A 17,926-nucleotide genomic window follows, 5' to 3' on the forward strand; every position below is an offset into this window, starting at 1 on the left:
GCGAGTTGTACATTGACACCCCTGCAATGTAAATTACCGAGTCCCAAAATTTGTTACAACTTTTTTGAATTCATTTTTTTTGGTCATGTCATGACGTTTTTCAGGGACATTTTTATAAACATTCGTCATAGACTAGCCACTAGTGACTCTTAAACATTTGACCCTGTCGGACCTAGAAGGCATTATATTTCTGCGGCAAAAATTATTTGAAAAAAAAATGTTTATTAAGAGCCATATAAACGCCATCATCGTGTGTTTAAACAGATACATGCAAATTAATCCAATTGTTTTAACATAAACAAAAACAGCGTACAAGAACATTAAGCCTCTAAAATGTCCTAGCACCATTATCGGGGAAGTTTTTTAGCAATTTTTAACCAGCGTTCTACTTTTGAAACCTAGCCCTATTCAATATTTACACACAAACTTCATTCCCTATACTTGAGAGCATTTTCCTTTGATAACTTTGGGCTCTACCGTCCAAAATTTTGCCCATTTCGGTGAAAAACATTTTCATCATGTATTGTTGTTGAAAAACTTTAAAGTTTCACCCAACTTCAAAGGGTAAAAAAAAGGATAAACAATCTTGTGATAAATAACAACTTTGTGCAAAAACTTATGTTTTTTTATTTTCTCGAGTATAAGTTTGGTTCACGCGACATGATCCAATATCACATCCGTCGGCGATTCACCACACATAACATCTTCCATTACCATCTGAAATAAAAACAGAACTACTAAAAGGTTAGCTAAGGGTGTAAGTCGAATGTTTTTTGCAAGTTTTTTTTAGAACATTATAGAATAAAAGCAACATACTATTTATTTGTCATATTTATACTTTATTCTATTCGAATGTTTTACGTAAGAAGTGTGCAATCTATGCTGCGAACGAACGAACAAACGAACTGTTTTTTTATTGTTTTTACGGTTTTTATTTATTTGTTTTTGCTGATGCTGCATACTTTTGGTGAGGGGTTGATTCGGCATTTTTTTTCCCGGCAATAAATCTGAATTGAAATGGAAGTGAAAATAATCTCAAGGAAGGCCAGTAGAACTGAAGTCGCGTGCATAGCGACAGAAGCCTGAAATTAATGAAAAATTATTAAATAACAGCATTATATCAGCATTAAAATGATTTTCATTATTAGCATATGACTATATACAGGCAGTAATCTCAAAGTGATAAAAGTCGCTTAAAGTGTTAGGTACCCTGGCCAATTTTGCAAAATGTTGTTTAGTAAGTTTGGCAATGTAATTATGCAAATTAGCATCTACGGCACATTATAGTTGTTTGTTGCGTCAATTTTTCTCACTTTTTTGTCGCTTTTTGTGAAAAAAATTTTTCTCTTTTTGTGATTTTTTTTGGCAGTTTTTTTCTTTTTGTGTTAGTTTGATCTCTTCTTAACATAATTCTCATGAAATTTTTGAATAAAACAAAAATTCTAAAAAGCCAAATTTCATTTGAATTTGTTTTTGACAAAAATATAATCCAAAGAGGTTCAAAAAAAGCCTACATTTTCAAATTTGGCTTTAAAATTCCTAACTGGCAACCCTGGTACATGAAAACGCAGGATGGTGCTAATACGTATATAATAGAATAAATGTATACGCTATTAAACGAATGGCAATAAACAACTTAAATAATTACTTTACCCTTTCCCACACAAAAGCTAAATTCTAAAAATAACTTCAGAAAACCACCTAGTGGGGAATCATCCACGATTGTAGATAAAACAATTATGAATAAATAAAACAATTATGATAAACAATTACCGATTATATCACCAAAGTAAAATATTAGGTGAACAATATTAGGTCCTCCAATATGTGAAGTTGGCATCTGCTAACATTTTGAATCCCACGAGCCATATAGAACTTATTTTTAAGTGAATTTGCCATAGCCTAATATATATCGTTTTACGCCAAATTAAAACTCCACCGGTTGTTTTGAATGAAATCTCAGCAACGACGACTAGGCCAGGGTCCATAAGAAATTATTGTAATAAACCGCTTTAGTAGTCCTGGGCGTTTCACAATATAAAAACCCACAAGTAAAAAGGTAGCTTAATTGAACATAAAAAGACCAGAGGCGGATCGAGGATTTCTGTTTGGTGAGGATCATAAGTTTTTCAGAGACGATTTCACGAAGTTGCGCATAAAAAATAAACTAATTCTAAAAAAAACAAGTCGAAACACAGCATGCTTGAAAATATTGCATTTGTTTTATTTAACTTGGCAACTTTTATTTTAGAGACGTAACGCATTAGGCGCCAAAAAAGATTAGCATATTAATGGACATAATCATTTACTAATTTGGCAAACATTAAAAAAAAATGAGGGGCATTGGCTTGTTCCCACACCTCTGATGGTTACGTGTGACTTCCGCTATTGTCGCTACTTACCGATGTGTTGCAAAGTTTAACAAACTTAGCCTAATATTTATATATATTTTAAATATTAGGCTAAGTTTGTTAAAATTTCGTTGGAGAGAGTGCCACTGAGCAGAGGACGCTATTTGTCTGTGAAGTTGCCAAAAAATCGCGTGAAACATACGAGCAACACAGGAGAGATTCGCGCGAAGCGCGAAAATAATTTCCGTTTTAGCATTTAGAAGTTAGAACAGGCTAAAAATCGAATTTAGCGGAGTCTTGACAAGATCTGTCAACTTGCCCTGGTTTTCGCTTAGCCTATGTATTTTATTGAAAATAAGCCGCGGGCCGGATTAAACTGCCTGGCAGGCCGGATCCGGCCCGCGGTCCGTATGTTGCCCAGGTCTGACTTATATTATTGGTGACAAATGGTACACACGTGGGCCTGTCACGCCAAACTTGGTCCGGTCGGATCTTAGGGTTAGGGTTAAAGGACAAATAAGCGATTTTGAAGGCCGGACCAGTTTTGGCCTAGCCGGACCTGTTTTAGCGGCTGTTCCAACGCCAAAATTGACCCGACCGGATCAGTTTTGGCCCCGGACCAAATTTCGCGTTACAGGCCCAATGCACTATAGCAAGGGACCAAGGCACCATCTTGTTAAGGCTATCAAGAAACAAAACGTTTACAATGAAAACAGTATATGGAAACCGATGCTCTGTTCCAAAGGTACGCAAATCAGCGAAGCAAAGTCAGTCTCCGTATGCTAAGTATCAAATGACGCCGCAAGTAAAAAGGACAGCAAATGCTCAACAAACTTGTGCTGCTATCGCTGTGGCAAGTCTGAACATTTTGCTTCCACATGTCGTCACAGAAATTCTGTTTATAAATTTTCGACTCCTAAGCTGGACATTAATATTTTCGTTTCAGGCAGGATTTGTTACTTGGAGCTTGATACTGCAACTGCAACTACCGGAAATGTTTTGTCTGTTGATACATGAAATCAAATTAACAGTTCAACGGTGGAGACACCGACTGGTCGTTTTAATTCGGCGACAGAGCATTCAGTACCACTAATCGGTAGTTATGAAGCAGAATCAGCATATGATGAAACCATGTGTTATGTACGCTATAGTTCTACGTATCACAGAAATCGAACCTTGATATACTTGAACGAAATGCTATTTAGTCGCACAAAATATCAGTGGACAAATTGATATTTACCGATATTGTTCCAATACATGCTTTATCCGTCGATTATTCAGTTGCAAAAGAATTACCGGAAACCTTGCAGTCAATTTCCGGAAGTTTTCAAAGAAGAACTAGGTTGTTTAAAGGACTTTGAATTAGAGATACAAATCAAATCCGCAGCGAAGACCTTGTTCTGTAAAGCTCGTTCAGTTCCATTTGCTCTACAGCAGAACGTGAGTCAAGCTTATGATATTGTAATAGCAAAAGGAATCTCGACTCTAGTAGTCCCGCTTTCAGGAGAATCCAAAGGTCGTTTGTGCGTGTGTGTTGACTATTGACGGTTAACCCGCAACACGCCTGTGCAATCACCGCTACAAGGTGGATATGGATTCATAAAAATGTTTTACCTTTTGGTATACATCCGCTCCAGGGTATTTTCAGGAAATAATGGATGACCTTACAAAAGACCTTTCAGGAGTTGCTGTTTATATGGATGATCTTTCAGTCAGTGGTTCGTGTGTAGAGGAACATCTTCAGAATCTTCGCCAAGTTAAACGTTTGCATGACAAAGGACTTCTCTGCCGTTTGGAGAAATGAGTGTTCGAACAACCAAATGTGAAATTCTTGGGACACACATTGTTTAAAAGTGGAACTGCAAAAGGTTCCATGTATTGAACATGTCACCTCTATTATTGGGGTCCGTTCAACTTTATGAAAAGTTTCTCGCATGTGGTGCTTCTAATGTGGAAAATTGGCGCCGGTTTCATCGTTATCCTAACGGAACTGAAAGGCCCATTTCTAATGCTTCAAAGTGTTTGGATGACGTACACACAGTTTGCTCCTTCACAACATTAGGCTTCCAAGGAGCCGAGGAAATCCACGCATACTGGAAACTATCTGTGCATTCACCGAACGCAATCCATGTAATCCAAAACTACTATGGAATTGCTAGAAGGATAACAAGGGGAATTTTTATCACCCTGCTTGGTGCTGCCGAGCGGCTTGTGCAGACTTTCAGAAAAGCTCTCTGTAAGTCAACGAATTCTCGAAACGAAGCGTTACTGGAATTCTTAAACCAGTGCCGATGAACATCTGGCAGCGGCATTTTCTCGCCAAGTAAATTAAACGGACGTCAAATTCGTGCTCGGATCGGCATCTTGTTTCCCACACCAGGTCATGTAAAACAACGCGAGCAGATAAAATATGCATCGAACGATATCTCTGGAAAGAAAATACTTTTGTACAAAGCGCGACTAAAATGCACGTTGGTCCCGGCTATCATAACAAAACGTCATGGCAGTCGAAGTGTAAATGTCAAGGTGATTCCCCATGGTCCGATATTGAGGCGTCATATCGACCAACTTCAATTTCGCCACACCAGCGACGAAGATGCTGACTCAGAAACAAAACTCGGTTCTTCGACCATCGACGAATTCTTCGCGGCCATCCTGGTTACTGCCAAATTCAAAGCCAAATTCAACCTCACATCCACGAAGCTCGAAACGCCAGCGCAAGCCTCGACAACTATATTGCTGTTAACGAGGCGTTTCTTTTCACAGGGAAGGTGTCATGAAGTGATCACGCGGCTCTACTGCGATAGGTTGCCCGAGGCCCTGAGCCGCGTGCTGTAGGCACGTGTTTGTAAGCATTGATTGTGTTGTACGTAAATTGTATCGCAATGTTAATTACGCGACTACTCGCCTATAAATGCTCTTACCCTTGCTGTAATACGTCCTTTTCAAATTAAACCATTAAATGAAAAATTTATTTAAACCTGACAATTTTAAAAACAAAAAAAACATTAAAAAAAAAAAAAAACGTTAAAAAAAAACGGACTCTGTTATATATATTATACAGTATTGGCAAGGCAAAAAAAGGGTAAAAACACAACACATATACTAATATTTCTACAATGTTGGAAACAAATCTTCATATGCAAAGACAATCCAGTCAAGCCTTTTGCAAAAAAACTTTCCAAGTCAAATAATTTTTAGTCCGATTCATCAGTTACATGTGTATAATTAAGTCATTGCCAAAGCAAGTCAATTCAAGTCTGGTATCAATAATTTAACTATTACAATAAGTAAATTCATTCCACTTCAAGCAAAAATTTCGCATAGCAAACACCAAACAAATCAAAAGGCTTTTTAACGTTGTAAAACAAATTGCTTTTTACTGCCCTAACACCAAAATTAAGATATATAAACTATTTTTTCTTGTTGAAATGAAACTATTGATTTATTAGGAAATAATAGCCGTATTTTGGTCGTTGGAGGTATATAGTTGTTACTGTGCGCCATGTGCGAAATTACAGGATCACACAATTAAGCTTCGTCAAGATACGATCACCGCAGTGCGATTGCTAATACGCCTTTGGCTATGATAACTATGCTGTATAGTGTATATAATAGCTGTACTTTGTAGTTGTACTAACATACTTTTTAGTTGTACTAAAAAACTGACCATTTTTAAAAAAACTCTAAACGTAATATACGTTTTGTGACGGCACACTATACCGGAGGCGGTAAAACTAAGTTGAAGACGAATCACTATTATGGACGAAATTCAACACGCAAAAAATAATATAATGGCTTTAACAACCAAACAAACAGCGCATAAAACCTGTCGACATTAATTGGCACATTAGGACAAAGATTAATTAGGTTTTTACTCGACCTAGGTTTTATGAAATCAAAGGCGAGCAGGGAAGCAATAAGTGGCCCAGTTGGCTGTAAAATGCCTATTTAATAAGTTGGCGTACGGTCTGGTAAATAAGAAATCAAGCCACATTCTGTTCGTTTTAACTAAATGTATGACATCTTTTGATCAAAATTTCTAATATTAGCAATAAAATTATTTGTTCTTAACTTTAGTACTTTGTATCCTAAAAAGCGACTCAGAAGAATTTTAATTTTGTTAATTACTAGGCGAACCATACGTTGGCATCAAATATATTATAAGCAGCCAAGAGAAAAACCAACGATATATGCCAAAACGCGCCCAAGGCGTCAAAACATTTACTTTTTTTTTATTTTTGCGAGCAAAGAGCTGCTAGTACTAAATATACAATCACAAAATGCCAATAATAATATATTGAAAAACATATTTTATGAGTTGCGAGCGTATGGTTATTCTCCCTTTTTAATTTGGTTCAACGTTTGAAAACAATTGTATGTGTATACTCCTCGTAGTTGAGTCAGTTAAAAATATTTTGATATTTTGAAAAGTGTTTGTTTTGCTCTTCAATTTTTCGTTTAACAAATAGTCCACGGCGACCCCTAGACAACTTCTTAGAGAGACCCCCGGGTCAGAAACCACTAATGAAAAGAATATATACGTTGGCAAAAACTTGGTGAGAGTTACATAGCATGCTTGCGCGCGTTTGGGTTAAGAAGATTCACGTAAAATGGGACATTGCCTCGTGTCGAGTTTGAGAAGACAAGTTTACCCAAAAACACCGGTCGCTTTAACGATTAAATTGTTTTATGATATCACGCTATGACGTAACTTTGTGACGCCATCCTTGGCAATTTTCATGAACCCCTCACACAAAAATCCCAGATCCGCTCCGGTCTACATATTCAATTAGGTCACGCAAAAAATGGTAATTTAAATAGGGCTTTTGTTTTATACATATCTAAAATAGATTAAAACTAGCTATTTACGTGCAGCGTGGCACAACGCCATTTAGAACTGTTATGTTCGTAAAACAGTATTTTACAATTTGCTATTCTGTGCACTGAACATTTTCTTGAACAGGACGAAAAACATAATAAAACATAGCATAGCCTTGTTGTCAACACCGAGACCCAAACCTAAGTAGTGACAGGAAAATGTTAATTTTAGTAATGTAAAAAAAGAATATATTCATAATCAAATAATTTTATTACGTACGTTAGGTGTTCATTAATCCCTGGTCTCCTAATAAACCCTCTAAGATATATGTTAAGAATTATTAAAAATGTTTCGCGGCCACAGAAATTAATTTCGGATTGTCGGGCCTGTGTTTTGGATTAAAACCGTCGAAATTAGCGCAATATTTCGCGAACAATGCCTAATTACGCGAGGTTAAACATACTGTAAGGCGCAAAAAGCTTTAACCCGGGAAAGTTTTATTAAAGTAAAAGCATTGGGCTTGTCCGTTCGCTCGAGACGCGCGATCGTTGTTTCGTCTCTTTCATAGAACGATATTTATTTTTTGTCAGGGAGAAAATAATTTTCTTTGCATTTTAGGATAGTGATGACGCTGGCTTGAGACGACACACTACCGCGCACATTGTTGCGTCTCTGTCTTGGAAAGAACATCCTTCCAACTGGCGGACAAAGCAAGCCATGTCTCCTTATTACATTCATCATAACCTTATTACATTCATCATATTGCATACATAAAATATTAGAGTTTAGTTGTGAATGTCATTTACTGTCATTTTTTTTGCAAATCTTCAATATTTGTCACTTTTTTATTATAGTTCTAAAACTCTATATAGGGTTGTAAATTAAAATTTTGCTGCTGGGCATCATATAAACCAAAAGGCTCTTCTGAATATTGCATTACGAAATGTGTTTAGATCAGGGGTGGGCAACTTATTCTAGTGGCGGGCCAAACAAAACGTAGATAGGTCTCAGTGTGTATATAAACTGTATAGACTTTACGCATCTTATTATAACCTCATTGACAGTTTAATCAGGGATAAGGAACAAGATTTACGCAAAGCGCAAAAAAATATTTGCTTTTTCGTAATTAAATAGCCAAAAATATATGAGGAATGGCCTCGTGCCCAGTTTGTAAAACAGGTCGCGGGCCTCCGCGGGCCGTAAGTTGTTCAACCCTGGTTTAAATGATAATATTTAACTGCAATTTAATTTTTCTTACCTTCATAATGTATTTATCGTTGAAATCAGAAACTAATTCCACAACTTCAACTACCATCATAAGAATTGCAAAGTAAATGCACGTCGCAGCAAACGCCAAACTTACCTTTTTAAAATAACAATGTTAGCTTAAGCATAATTAATGTATTGTGACTTGTACCTAAATATAAGGGTATCACATCACTTTAGTATAATATACGAATCAACATAAAGGACATGAAAATCACGTATATGATGCTGGCATATCTAATCTATGCTAAGAGTTTTGTCTGTGCTCTATGATTCCGCTCCGTGCTTACACCGAAAATTCCGCAGTTATTTATTCGATTGGTACAAAGTTGGCTGGCGGCTCGACTTCTTTCGCATGTGCACTGTTGTGCCTTGCACATTCACACCTAGTGTTACAAGCGATAGCATATTAAGCGCCTTGCCATAAACAGTGTACAGTTTTAGTGACAGAAGTATACAACTGCTGTGAAGAAGAAAAATAAAATTAGCAGGTCCGGCCATTAACAATATACCAAAAAAAATGTATTGCTAAAAAATGTGGGATAATTTTTTGCCACTTTTTATATGAATCAGCGAAAAGCATAAGTTTGCTTTGAACAACAAAAAAACTATTTAGGGATTTTAGGCTGTATAGCCCGATATATATTTTTCTATCTTTACTAAGATCACTGAATTTTTAGACTTCAAAAAATGAAGTAAATTAATTTTTAGTGTTGTTTTTAACTTATCAAGAGCTTACAGCGGTCAATTTTGTATTTTTGCATTATAAGCAACCAAAACATTTTTCAAATTTGGAATAAAAAGCCGCCATGGCGCAAATACACCCTAAACCGTAACTGTAGTTACTTGTGCTTGGACAATGGACATGGCCTAAACCAGGACAAAATTGACAAATTTGAAAACAATCGTGTCTAGAAATTAGATCATTTTGCCAAATTTTAGATCGTTGTAGTCTGACACACCATAATTGACGGTCGCGTAGGTTTTCAAAAAAGTAAAAAGGTGTGGCGACAACAAAAAAGTTGGCAACCACTGATCTTAATGGCGCAGGGGTTAATGGTTTCAGGGTGTTTTGATAAAACAATACAGAAGAAAAACTACAAAAAAGTCACAAAGCTTAACAGTATTTTTTTTTTACTTCTTACACTTATATAAATAGGTAAATAAAAACCGTTGTAAAATATTTCATCAATAATGTCGTTCGCTGTCCTTCGTAATGATTTGATTATTTATCACAATAAATATGCAGCATCCAATTAACACCCATCGCACTTCAGTCTATCTGTATAATGGATAGTTTCGAATATAGAAAAATAACAATTTTCACAGTTACCGTCGTTTGCTATGGCTGTCCTGTTTTTGTTAAGTTAACTATTAGTGTGAATAGCATTATCAATCATACATTACAATTAATACAGATTAAGATGTTGTAGACAATTTTTAGATTTATCCCAATACAGAGTTTACAATTCCCAATACAGAGAACATAATTTTCATTAGATAAAACACAAATATAACGTACATTATAAGAATATCAAAGCCCATACAGAAGTAGATATCATTTTGAACGTTTTGAATAACTCTTTATTTATTATTTATTCATTTTATTATTAATGAATAAAGAGTTATTCGAAACGTTCAAAATGATACCTACTTCTGCATGGGCTTAGATATTCTTATTAAGTCTTACTACAACCTCCAACCATTATGCTCCATAACGTACATTCATTTATGTTTTTTAACTTAATAACATCAAAGACTAGGCTGATGTTAATTGTATCAAATATATAACTCCTGTTATAACCTCAACAAAAACATGATGACGTAATTATAATGTGGTTAACTTACCCGAAATTGCCTCTCTAAGGATGCTCCTGTCAGATTTAGAACAGACACCAAGATAAACTGCGATTAACAAATATATGCATAATTAAAAAAGGGTGAAGTAAACTTACAGTTTTAAAAATTTAATCCCAACTACCGCCAATTTTGTGTTCAATAAAAAAGCAAGATACTCTTGTGAATTAACTCTATTCCCATAAACAAATTAGCAATAAACCTCTTAAAACGTATTTAAGTAAGGCCGTCTCTCCTGTGTCATTACAATGAATAAAGGCTATGCTAATTTTCACAAAATTTCAACTTCTTGTTACTATGACAATGTAGCTTAAATGTTCCGATACTTACAATTGCTGAACACCAAATGCCGCTTCCAGCAGAATTCTTGTCTGTGTCGACGATAAGGGCAAGAGATATAGACAAGCAAAGAAAGGCCGAGAACAGTTGAGCTATCTGTTTGGATTTAAAAAAATCATATTTTTCAATTCTATATTTTTAGCTTAACTTTGGAAAACTTGTATGGGTTCCAAACTACGAGGTTCCTGCACTTTGCTGAATCTTTCTATCGTTTATATTTTCCCCTTTAAACAGTAACTGGAAATCAAACACTTTAAGAACGTGCTAGGTAACAATACACCATGTTTTTTGCAACACCTAAGAACCATTCACCCATCGTTTTTTTAGCCTTTAAGGGACAGTTTATATAAGACTGTGATAACAATTGTTTTCGATTTTGTAAGTTTCAAACGACTGCTCTGTTCTCCCTTGGGAACCAAGAGTTTCACCGTTGAGAAACCCGAAACTATTTTAACGATTAATTTTTTTTCTAAAACATTTCTGTTACATTTTTTGTTGTGATCATAGATGACGCCGTGTGGAATCAAATTAAACACAAATTAACCGATTTTTTAGCGCATTTCCGCAACGACCCCCTTTATACTTAAATGTAGGCTACTAAAATTGCAAACAAATTGCAAAAAATAACAGGCTCGCCTCTGATTAACATTTGTTATATTACGTTGCTTAAAAATTAATGCAGAAATTTAGAAACCGTACCACACTCAAATAAATAGCTGTTAAAAGGCCTGACATTTATTTGACAATTGTTTACCGACTAATACGGAAGAATATTATTTTGACAGTTGTATATCGACCAATAAAAGCAGACAAGAGTATAAGATATTCAGGTGGCTACGTGTTAAAAAAAAATTATTGGCATTCACTACAATCAAAGAATTACAAGCTTAAAATTTTACCCCGACTCGCCGTATTGATTGGTAGTGCAAAAAAGCAGCTGGAGCCGTCTGCCTATTCCACTTGTAGTGGTCCAAACTTTCATGCCCAGCATCACTTACATCATTCTTATTGGAGAGACTTGGATGAGTAATTAGTTTATAACTTGGAGTGGCGGAGTCACTGGAATTGCTCACTCCAGAAACTTGACTACTACTCGGCAAAGAGCTTCCCATTACTTCCTGCTGCATTACTTGACAAATAATTTCACCAAAGAAAATATTTAAATTACATTAAAAATGCGGTTCAGGTATATTTGGGAGCGCTCAAACCCAAAACATTTTTTGTTGTCAATTAAATGCACATAGTACAAATATCATAAGCAATCAAAAGTCAGAGCTAAGGTATAATTGCTGAAAAGTACGGCTACCATCCTTAAAGCTGCGTTGGATCGAAAATCATGGCTAAACTACGCATTTTATTAGAACATCAGATCGGCACCGTTGCCTCCGTGTAACATTTAAACCTACCGTTACAAAACCTTTTACTTCAAGGCATGTTGTTGTTACCAGTAGCGACAGATTAGGGAGTTAAATTCGAACGGATCGCAACACAAAATTTGCGCTGATTTGATCTGCAGATTGCCGTGAAAAAAAATGCGCTCATTTGATCTGCAGAAGGTATGTCATCTATCAATGTAAATGTGCCGAAAGTATCCCCACTATGTTACGCTTTATTGCAATTTTATCTTCTGTGCGAACTTCCGAGCAATATTCAACTTTAAAAAGAGGAAGTATGGCGGTACACAAAAGTAAATGGTCATTAGCTGCAGGAGAGCTTTTTTATTATAATTTGTTTTCTTTGTACAATTTTCGCCAATTTAAAGTTTTGGCCCTTGATTAGGGTAATTTTTTTTTATATTATGGAACATATTACACTGCGATTTGAAAAAAAATATTTTATTTAGACGCGTATAACTTAGGACATAATTTTTGTAAGAGGGTTATAATTGCATTACTTAAACTAGACCAGTGGTTCTCAACTTTTTCCTTTAGTGGCCCATTTTCGTTGAACAAAAAACGAAAGAGGCCCAAATATTTTTTTATGAAAGAACAAACTATAAAAAAGGTTTAGAACAAAAAAATAGCAGAGCATATATTAATACAGATTGTTTATTCAACCGAGCATTAGTGAGGTAGCCTACTTGCTTCTGAATAATAAATTTGCGTTTATTTACATTACTTCTCAACTCCTCCCCAAGCCATTATTCCTGTAAAATTAGGTATAGTGAGACAAATGAAACTAAATTCTTAAAAATAAATCTAGCTTTTTTTAAATTGGTCTGTGGCCCATCTAAAAAGTTTCCATGGCCCACCAGTGAGCCATGGCCCACTGGTTGAGAACCGCTGGACTAGACGATCTGGTACGAAAACGTTGGCGTCTAAGATGAGCGGTAATTACATACAACTTTAGAGTGTATCTTTATAGAATCCAAAACCATCGGCGGCAGGTTTTAGCCAGTCGATCACTGCTCCTCTGACGCGTATATTCACAAGTAAAACTCATAGTTAAAAACATGAGTAAAAACAGTATCAGACGTTTTGTTTAAAATAAAAATATATTTCGCCAAGTGGAATAAGGAACTGATGATGCCACTTGGCGAAATATATTTTCCTTTATAACTATTGTTAATACAAATACTGTCTTTACCCTAGTTTTGCGGCACACTTGGCAATCTCTCGAGGTACATTAGTGTGCCGCGGCACATAGTTTGGGAATCACTGACTCAACTAGACGATCTGGCACAAAAACATTGGCGTCAAAGATGAGAGGTAATTACATACAGCTTGTTGCGAAAACAAGTTATTAGTCGTGTTTTGTATTTACACAGGTCGCCCGACACCGGATTGAAAGGTTATCGTTTGAATTTTTAGTTTTACGACATGATATAAAGGTAATTATAATATTTAGACATAACAAAAAACATTCCAGTACAAAACACAATACTTGGGAAGTACTGCACTAGTCATATATCTCACCCTGAACATTTGTTGAGCGATTACAAATAGTCAAAACTGACATTCTTAAAACATCACTTGTATCAGCTGAGCGCTAATATTTATATTCATTTATTATTGTAAAGCTAAACAAAAAACCTCTTAAGCTGCTAAATCTTTTTGTGCATCTGAACATACTTTACTTGCTGTCTACATTGGCTAAAGAGTGACATTGTCGACTGGTTGCGCAGGCAAAGCCCAGTGATGTCAACATTTCAGAGAAAGAAAAACACTACATTCGAGCAATTGCTTGTGGGAGTATTATAAGCGATAACAGGAATTAGCATGACGACCTTAAACAAGTTCACATCTCGGTATGAAGATTTTGTTATCACAGACTGAAACTTTCTAAACTTTCAGAACACAGGTGGCAACCCACAAGTTGTTTAAGATTAAAAAAAAAAAATAAAACGCTATATTTTTTATGAAATAAATTACTTTATTTTTTGAGGCAATAAATGTATGTTAATCTCCTTATACCGGTATGTTTTAAAAATAGCATTGTCAAACTGCGAACAAAACACTTATTTCATTTGAAAGGAACTACAAAAATTTAACATGTTTAGCACATATCATTAATATGTACAAATCTCATGTCATGTAGGCCTAATAAAAATTGTTTGCGTCTGCAAAATTTGTATTTAAAGGAAGCATTCATTTTAAAAGGGAAAATGATTGCTCCACAGATGCTTAAGTAGGCTGGAATTTTAGCAATTATGCATACAATTTTGAAGACGAACAAAAAACAAAATCTGTGTTATGCTCTTAGCTCGGAAAGTACCCTTATCTTTTAAGATGTCAGCATTGTTAGCGCTGGCTGACCGTAGACTAAAATGTGATCCGACTGAATGCACCCGATCCGTCAGAAATCAGTGCAGTTCTAAGCAAAAAGGTCTACGACAATCAGTGCATTCAAAGGATCAAAAAGTCCGACTTTTAGACTTTGAGGTCTTGGACAATGCACTAATTTGCATTAACAAATGTGCATAAGAAGATTAAGTTTAACAATACTTGACCCAATCAAACCCAAACGCTAACCAGCGCCCTAACCCAAATAATGTGCGATAATTTAATAATTATAACGCTTCAGGCCCCAATACCTCAATTTGTGACGTAATAATCTTAAATACAATGGACGAGAAACCATCCGAGTTTGGGCTTTTTTCCCCAGCATTTAAAGAATTATTAAAATAACGCACATTATTTGGGTTAGGATTCGGGTTAGCGTTAGGGTTTAGGTGGGTCAAGTGTTATTAATCCTATCTCACATTTTTTGTTATCTTTTCTGAACTTTTAATGAATATTTTTAATTTATCTTCGCCGGGAGTTTACCTAAAGGTCCAAATCAGTGTATTGCCAGGACCTCAAGGTCTAAAAGTCTAGACTTTTCTGCCATTGGATGCCCTGATTGTCGTAGACCTTTTTGCTTAGAAATGCACTGATTTCTAACGGATCGGGTGCTGAATGTATGTGCTCATTATTTATTGTAGAATATTGCTTTTGGGCTGAATAGATTTAAAGATTACACTTACAAAAGAAAATAATCCATACATTTGACGTCACATATAAAGTTGTAGTTCAATATTACACGGCGCCTTTATGGCGAAGCACCACCTTGCTATAATATATAAAAAAAATTACGTTTAGTACCGGTATAGTTAAAATTGATTAAATATAAGTTGACAGGCACTATCAAGCGAGCCCGAACCACGCTGAGACAATATAAAAATTCTTAGCCATACCAAATTTAAAAATACAGTGCAATCATTGTACTCTGCGGCCCACAGTTTGCCGACCACTGGTTTAGACTTTAGAGCAGTGGTCGGCAATACGGCTCGCGGGCCGGACCCGGCCCGCCAATGTAATTCATCCGGCCCGCCGCCTCTTTGGAAAAACTAGACACGAGTCCATTACAATAACTTTTTTAATATTTTAACTACGTAAGTGCAAACAGTTTTCGCGCTTCGCTTGAATCATCTTTGTGCGTCCGGTTCGTTTACGTTTTTAGGCTGTCTTTTTAACTAGATTATCGCTTCTTTACCGTTGCGCCGTGAAAGACTGTCAACTGCGTCGCGGACAAACGGAAAGCGTATTAAAAAATATTGGGCATATATTTTTAATTTGTTTTTCTTTTGGCAATGTAATAAAAACGAAATTTGAAAGAGATGTCCGTATAGCAAAAAAAATCGCTAGAGCTTCGCTTGCCAGGTGGACACATAAATGTTAATAAACACTTAACTAGATTAACTATTAATGGTTATCGCGTTTCCTCAAAGTAGTGTTATTACACTTTTCATTAGCTGTATGGATGACGACGTGTGAACTAAACCAAACAAATGATTTTTTTTCGCGCTTTATGTTGTAGCGTTGTAAGTAATAATTAGTGGATAATTTGGAATTTATTTTATTGTGCATTTATCAAATATGTTACGATTTATGATTTGTCACTTTTTCACGCCTTTTACCAAACACTCGCTGTCATTGTGAGAACAGAGCATTCGGCTGTTTCACACATGATAAATGTTATATCGTGACACTTATTTCCGTAACAGATAAAAGTATTTCACCTGTGTGAACGCGTTATTGTTAAAGCTCCCGGCTGCCAAAAAGGCTCCGGGTTATAAATCATTTCCGCTTTTTGGTGTTGCCTTTCCTCTTTTATGCAAACTTTCAACTTATATATGCGAAAGCTTATATCAATATAACCAACCAGTCTTGTCTAGTCAATACAGTGAGTGGTTGTGCTTGCCGGCATTTGCCGGCTTGCACATAATAGTCAACAAAAACTGTGGATTTGTAATCAGACTACAGCAATACTTATTGAAGCAATAGCGAGGTTGATTGGTCGAGGCAAATTAGCTTCACGAGACTTTGCAATTAAATCTGCATGCTTCAAATTGTTGCCACGCGAGTGAGGAAAAAAAGAACTCTATTTCTTATGGCCAAGAAAAGTCGTCGAACGAAGCTCAAAGAGAAGATGTACCTTAATCTGTACGAACTACCTACAAACGACCGCCTAAAAACTGCCATGTTTGGAACCTACAAAAAGCTAGCTGTTAGAAGAATTCATCTCGTCGAAGTATACGTCGAAAGGACGCTCCATGTCGTCAGCAAAGCATTTGCTTGGAATTCGAAATATTAAATACAAACAAGCGTTGCCGATAAAGACATCACCACCGTTTGGAATCATGGAAAACGCAATTACACATGGATTTCACTATAACTGCGATTCTGCCTAGTTTATCAGGTGAAAAATCTATTATACTTTTAAAATAAAAACAAAATTATATATATAATAAGTAAAAATATCGACTGAAAGGTCTGTAAATTGTTTTAATGCGACTTTTTATTAAACCGTTATGTATCGCATTTCGCAAATTATGTATAGTCTATATCTATGAAGTCTAAGCTTAAACGTCGATCGCACGATCTTTTGATAAATGTTAAAAGAGCTTAATTTTTGTGCTTGGAGCTCAACAGTTTGAAATCAACGCGTTAAACTTGCGAATCACGACTTAATTTTGTTGTGCACGAAATAATTTCGTGTTAAATTTCCGAATTCTTTTAAACATTTGGTACGTTTTGGGTTTTTGTCTGTTTTTCTCTCATCACGCAGCCGCGTTTACACACGAGTTTAAATACCTCGTATCAAAAAGCATAATGATTTATCCACATCCGAAACATTAGCTTTCAAATCACAACTTTAGGAACACCCCGTTTCCTGCCTTTTGTTGAAAGCAATAGTCAATAAGCAACAACTTCAAAGCGTATTTTCTTGTGATGCGTCGTTAGTTTAAAACTTACATTGAACGAATTGTGCAAACTAAAAAAAAAATGCAAATTTATAAGAAGATGTTGCTCAATGTTAAAAATCAATGCAATTTAATTCCGAACAAATAACTGCCCCTCCTTTCTTTTGTTTTCACAGTTTCACGTTTTTTTTTTCATCATTTATGACGAAAGGACTGAACGAGACAAGGAGACAACAACAAAACGCCTGTCGTTCGTTGACTTACCGACAGAAGAAAACATCTTGTTGTTGAACGTGTTGCTAAAGGCTACAACTCGTGACTCATTGCCTTGTTCGTGTTCATTTCGCTCAAATCGTATGAAGCACTTTCTAACAAAAGTCAATTGTGTTAAAAAAATAGCAACCTTTCGGGTATATTGCGAAAAGCAGCCGCCGTGTTATATTCACGACGGCAATTCCTTTTGTGCTCGAGTGTCTGTAGCGTTAAAAGTAATAATTAGTGGATAATTTGGAATTTATTGTTTTGTGTATTTATCAAATATGTTACGATTTATGATTTGTCACTTTTTCACGCCTTTTACCGAACACTCGCTGTCATTCTGAGAAC

At 35.8% G+C, this 17,926-nt stretch overlaps 1 protein-coding gene across 2 annotated transcripts; it reads right to left on the reverse strand.

The window, feature by feature from the left end:
• Window positions 1-311: 311 nt before the first annotated feature.
• LOC146136267 (uncharacterized) lies at window positions 312-11,786 on the reverse strand. 2 transcript variants are annotated; one of them, XM_083395898.1, is made up of 6 exons: window positions 11,535-11,786; window positions 10,627-10,731; window positions 10,288-10,344; window positions 8,432-8,536; window positions 963-1,082; window positions 312-734 (listed from the first exon to the last, which is right to left on the reverse strand). In XM_083395898.1, exons 1-6 carry the CDS (start codon window positions 11,760-11,762, stop codon window positions 711-713), a joined length of 639 nt encoding a protein of 212 aa, XP_083252024.1. In that variant the 5' UTR covers window positions 11,763-11,786; the 3' UTR covers window positions 312-710. The 2 variants fall into 2 exon arrangements, with proteins under 2 accessions (XP_083252024.1, XP_083252023.1); XM_083395897.1 differs by having other exon boundaries at window positions 313-717.
• Window positions 11,787-17,926: the final 6,140 nt, after the last annotated feature.

Source organism: Ascidiella aspersa, chromosome 8 (genome assembly GCF_963924565.1).
Source record: "Ascidiella aspersa chromosome 8, kaAscAspe10.2, whole genome shotgun sequence".
Taxonomy (NCBI): Eukaryota; Metazoa; Chordata; class Ascidiacea; order Phlebobranchia; family Ascidiidae; genus Ascidiella; species Ascidiella aspersa.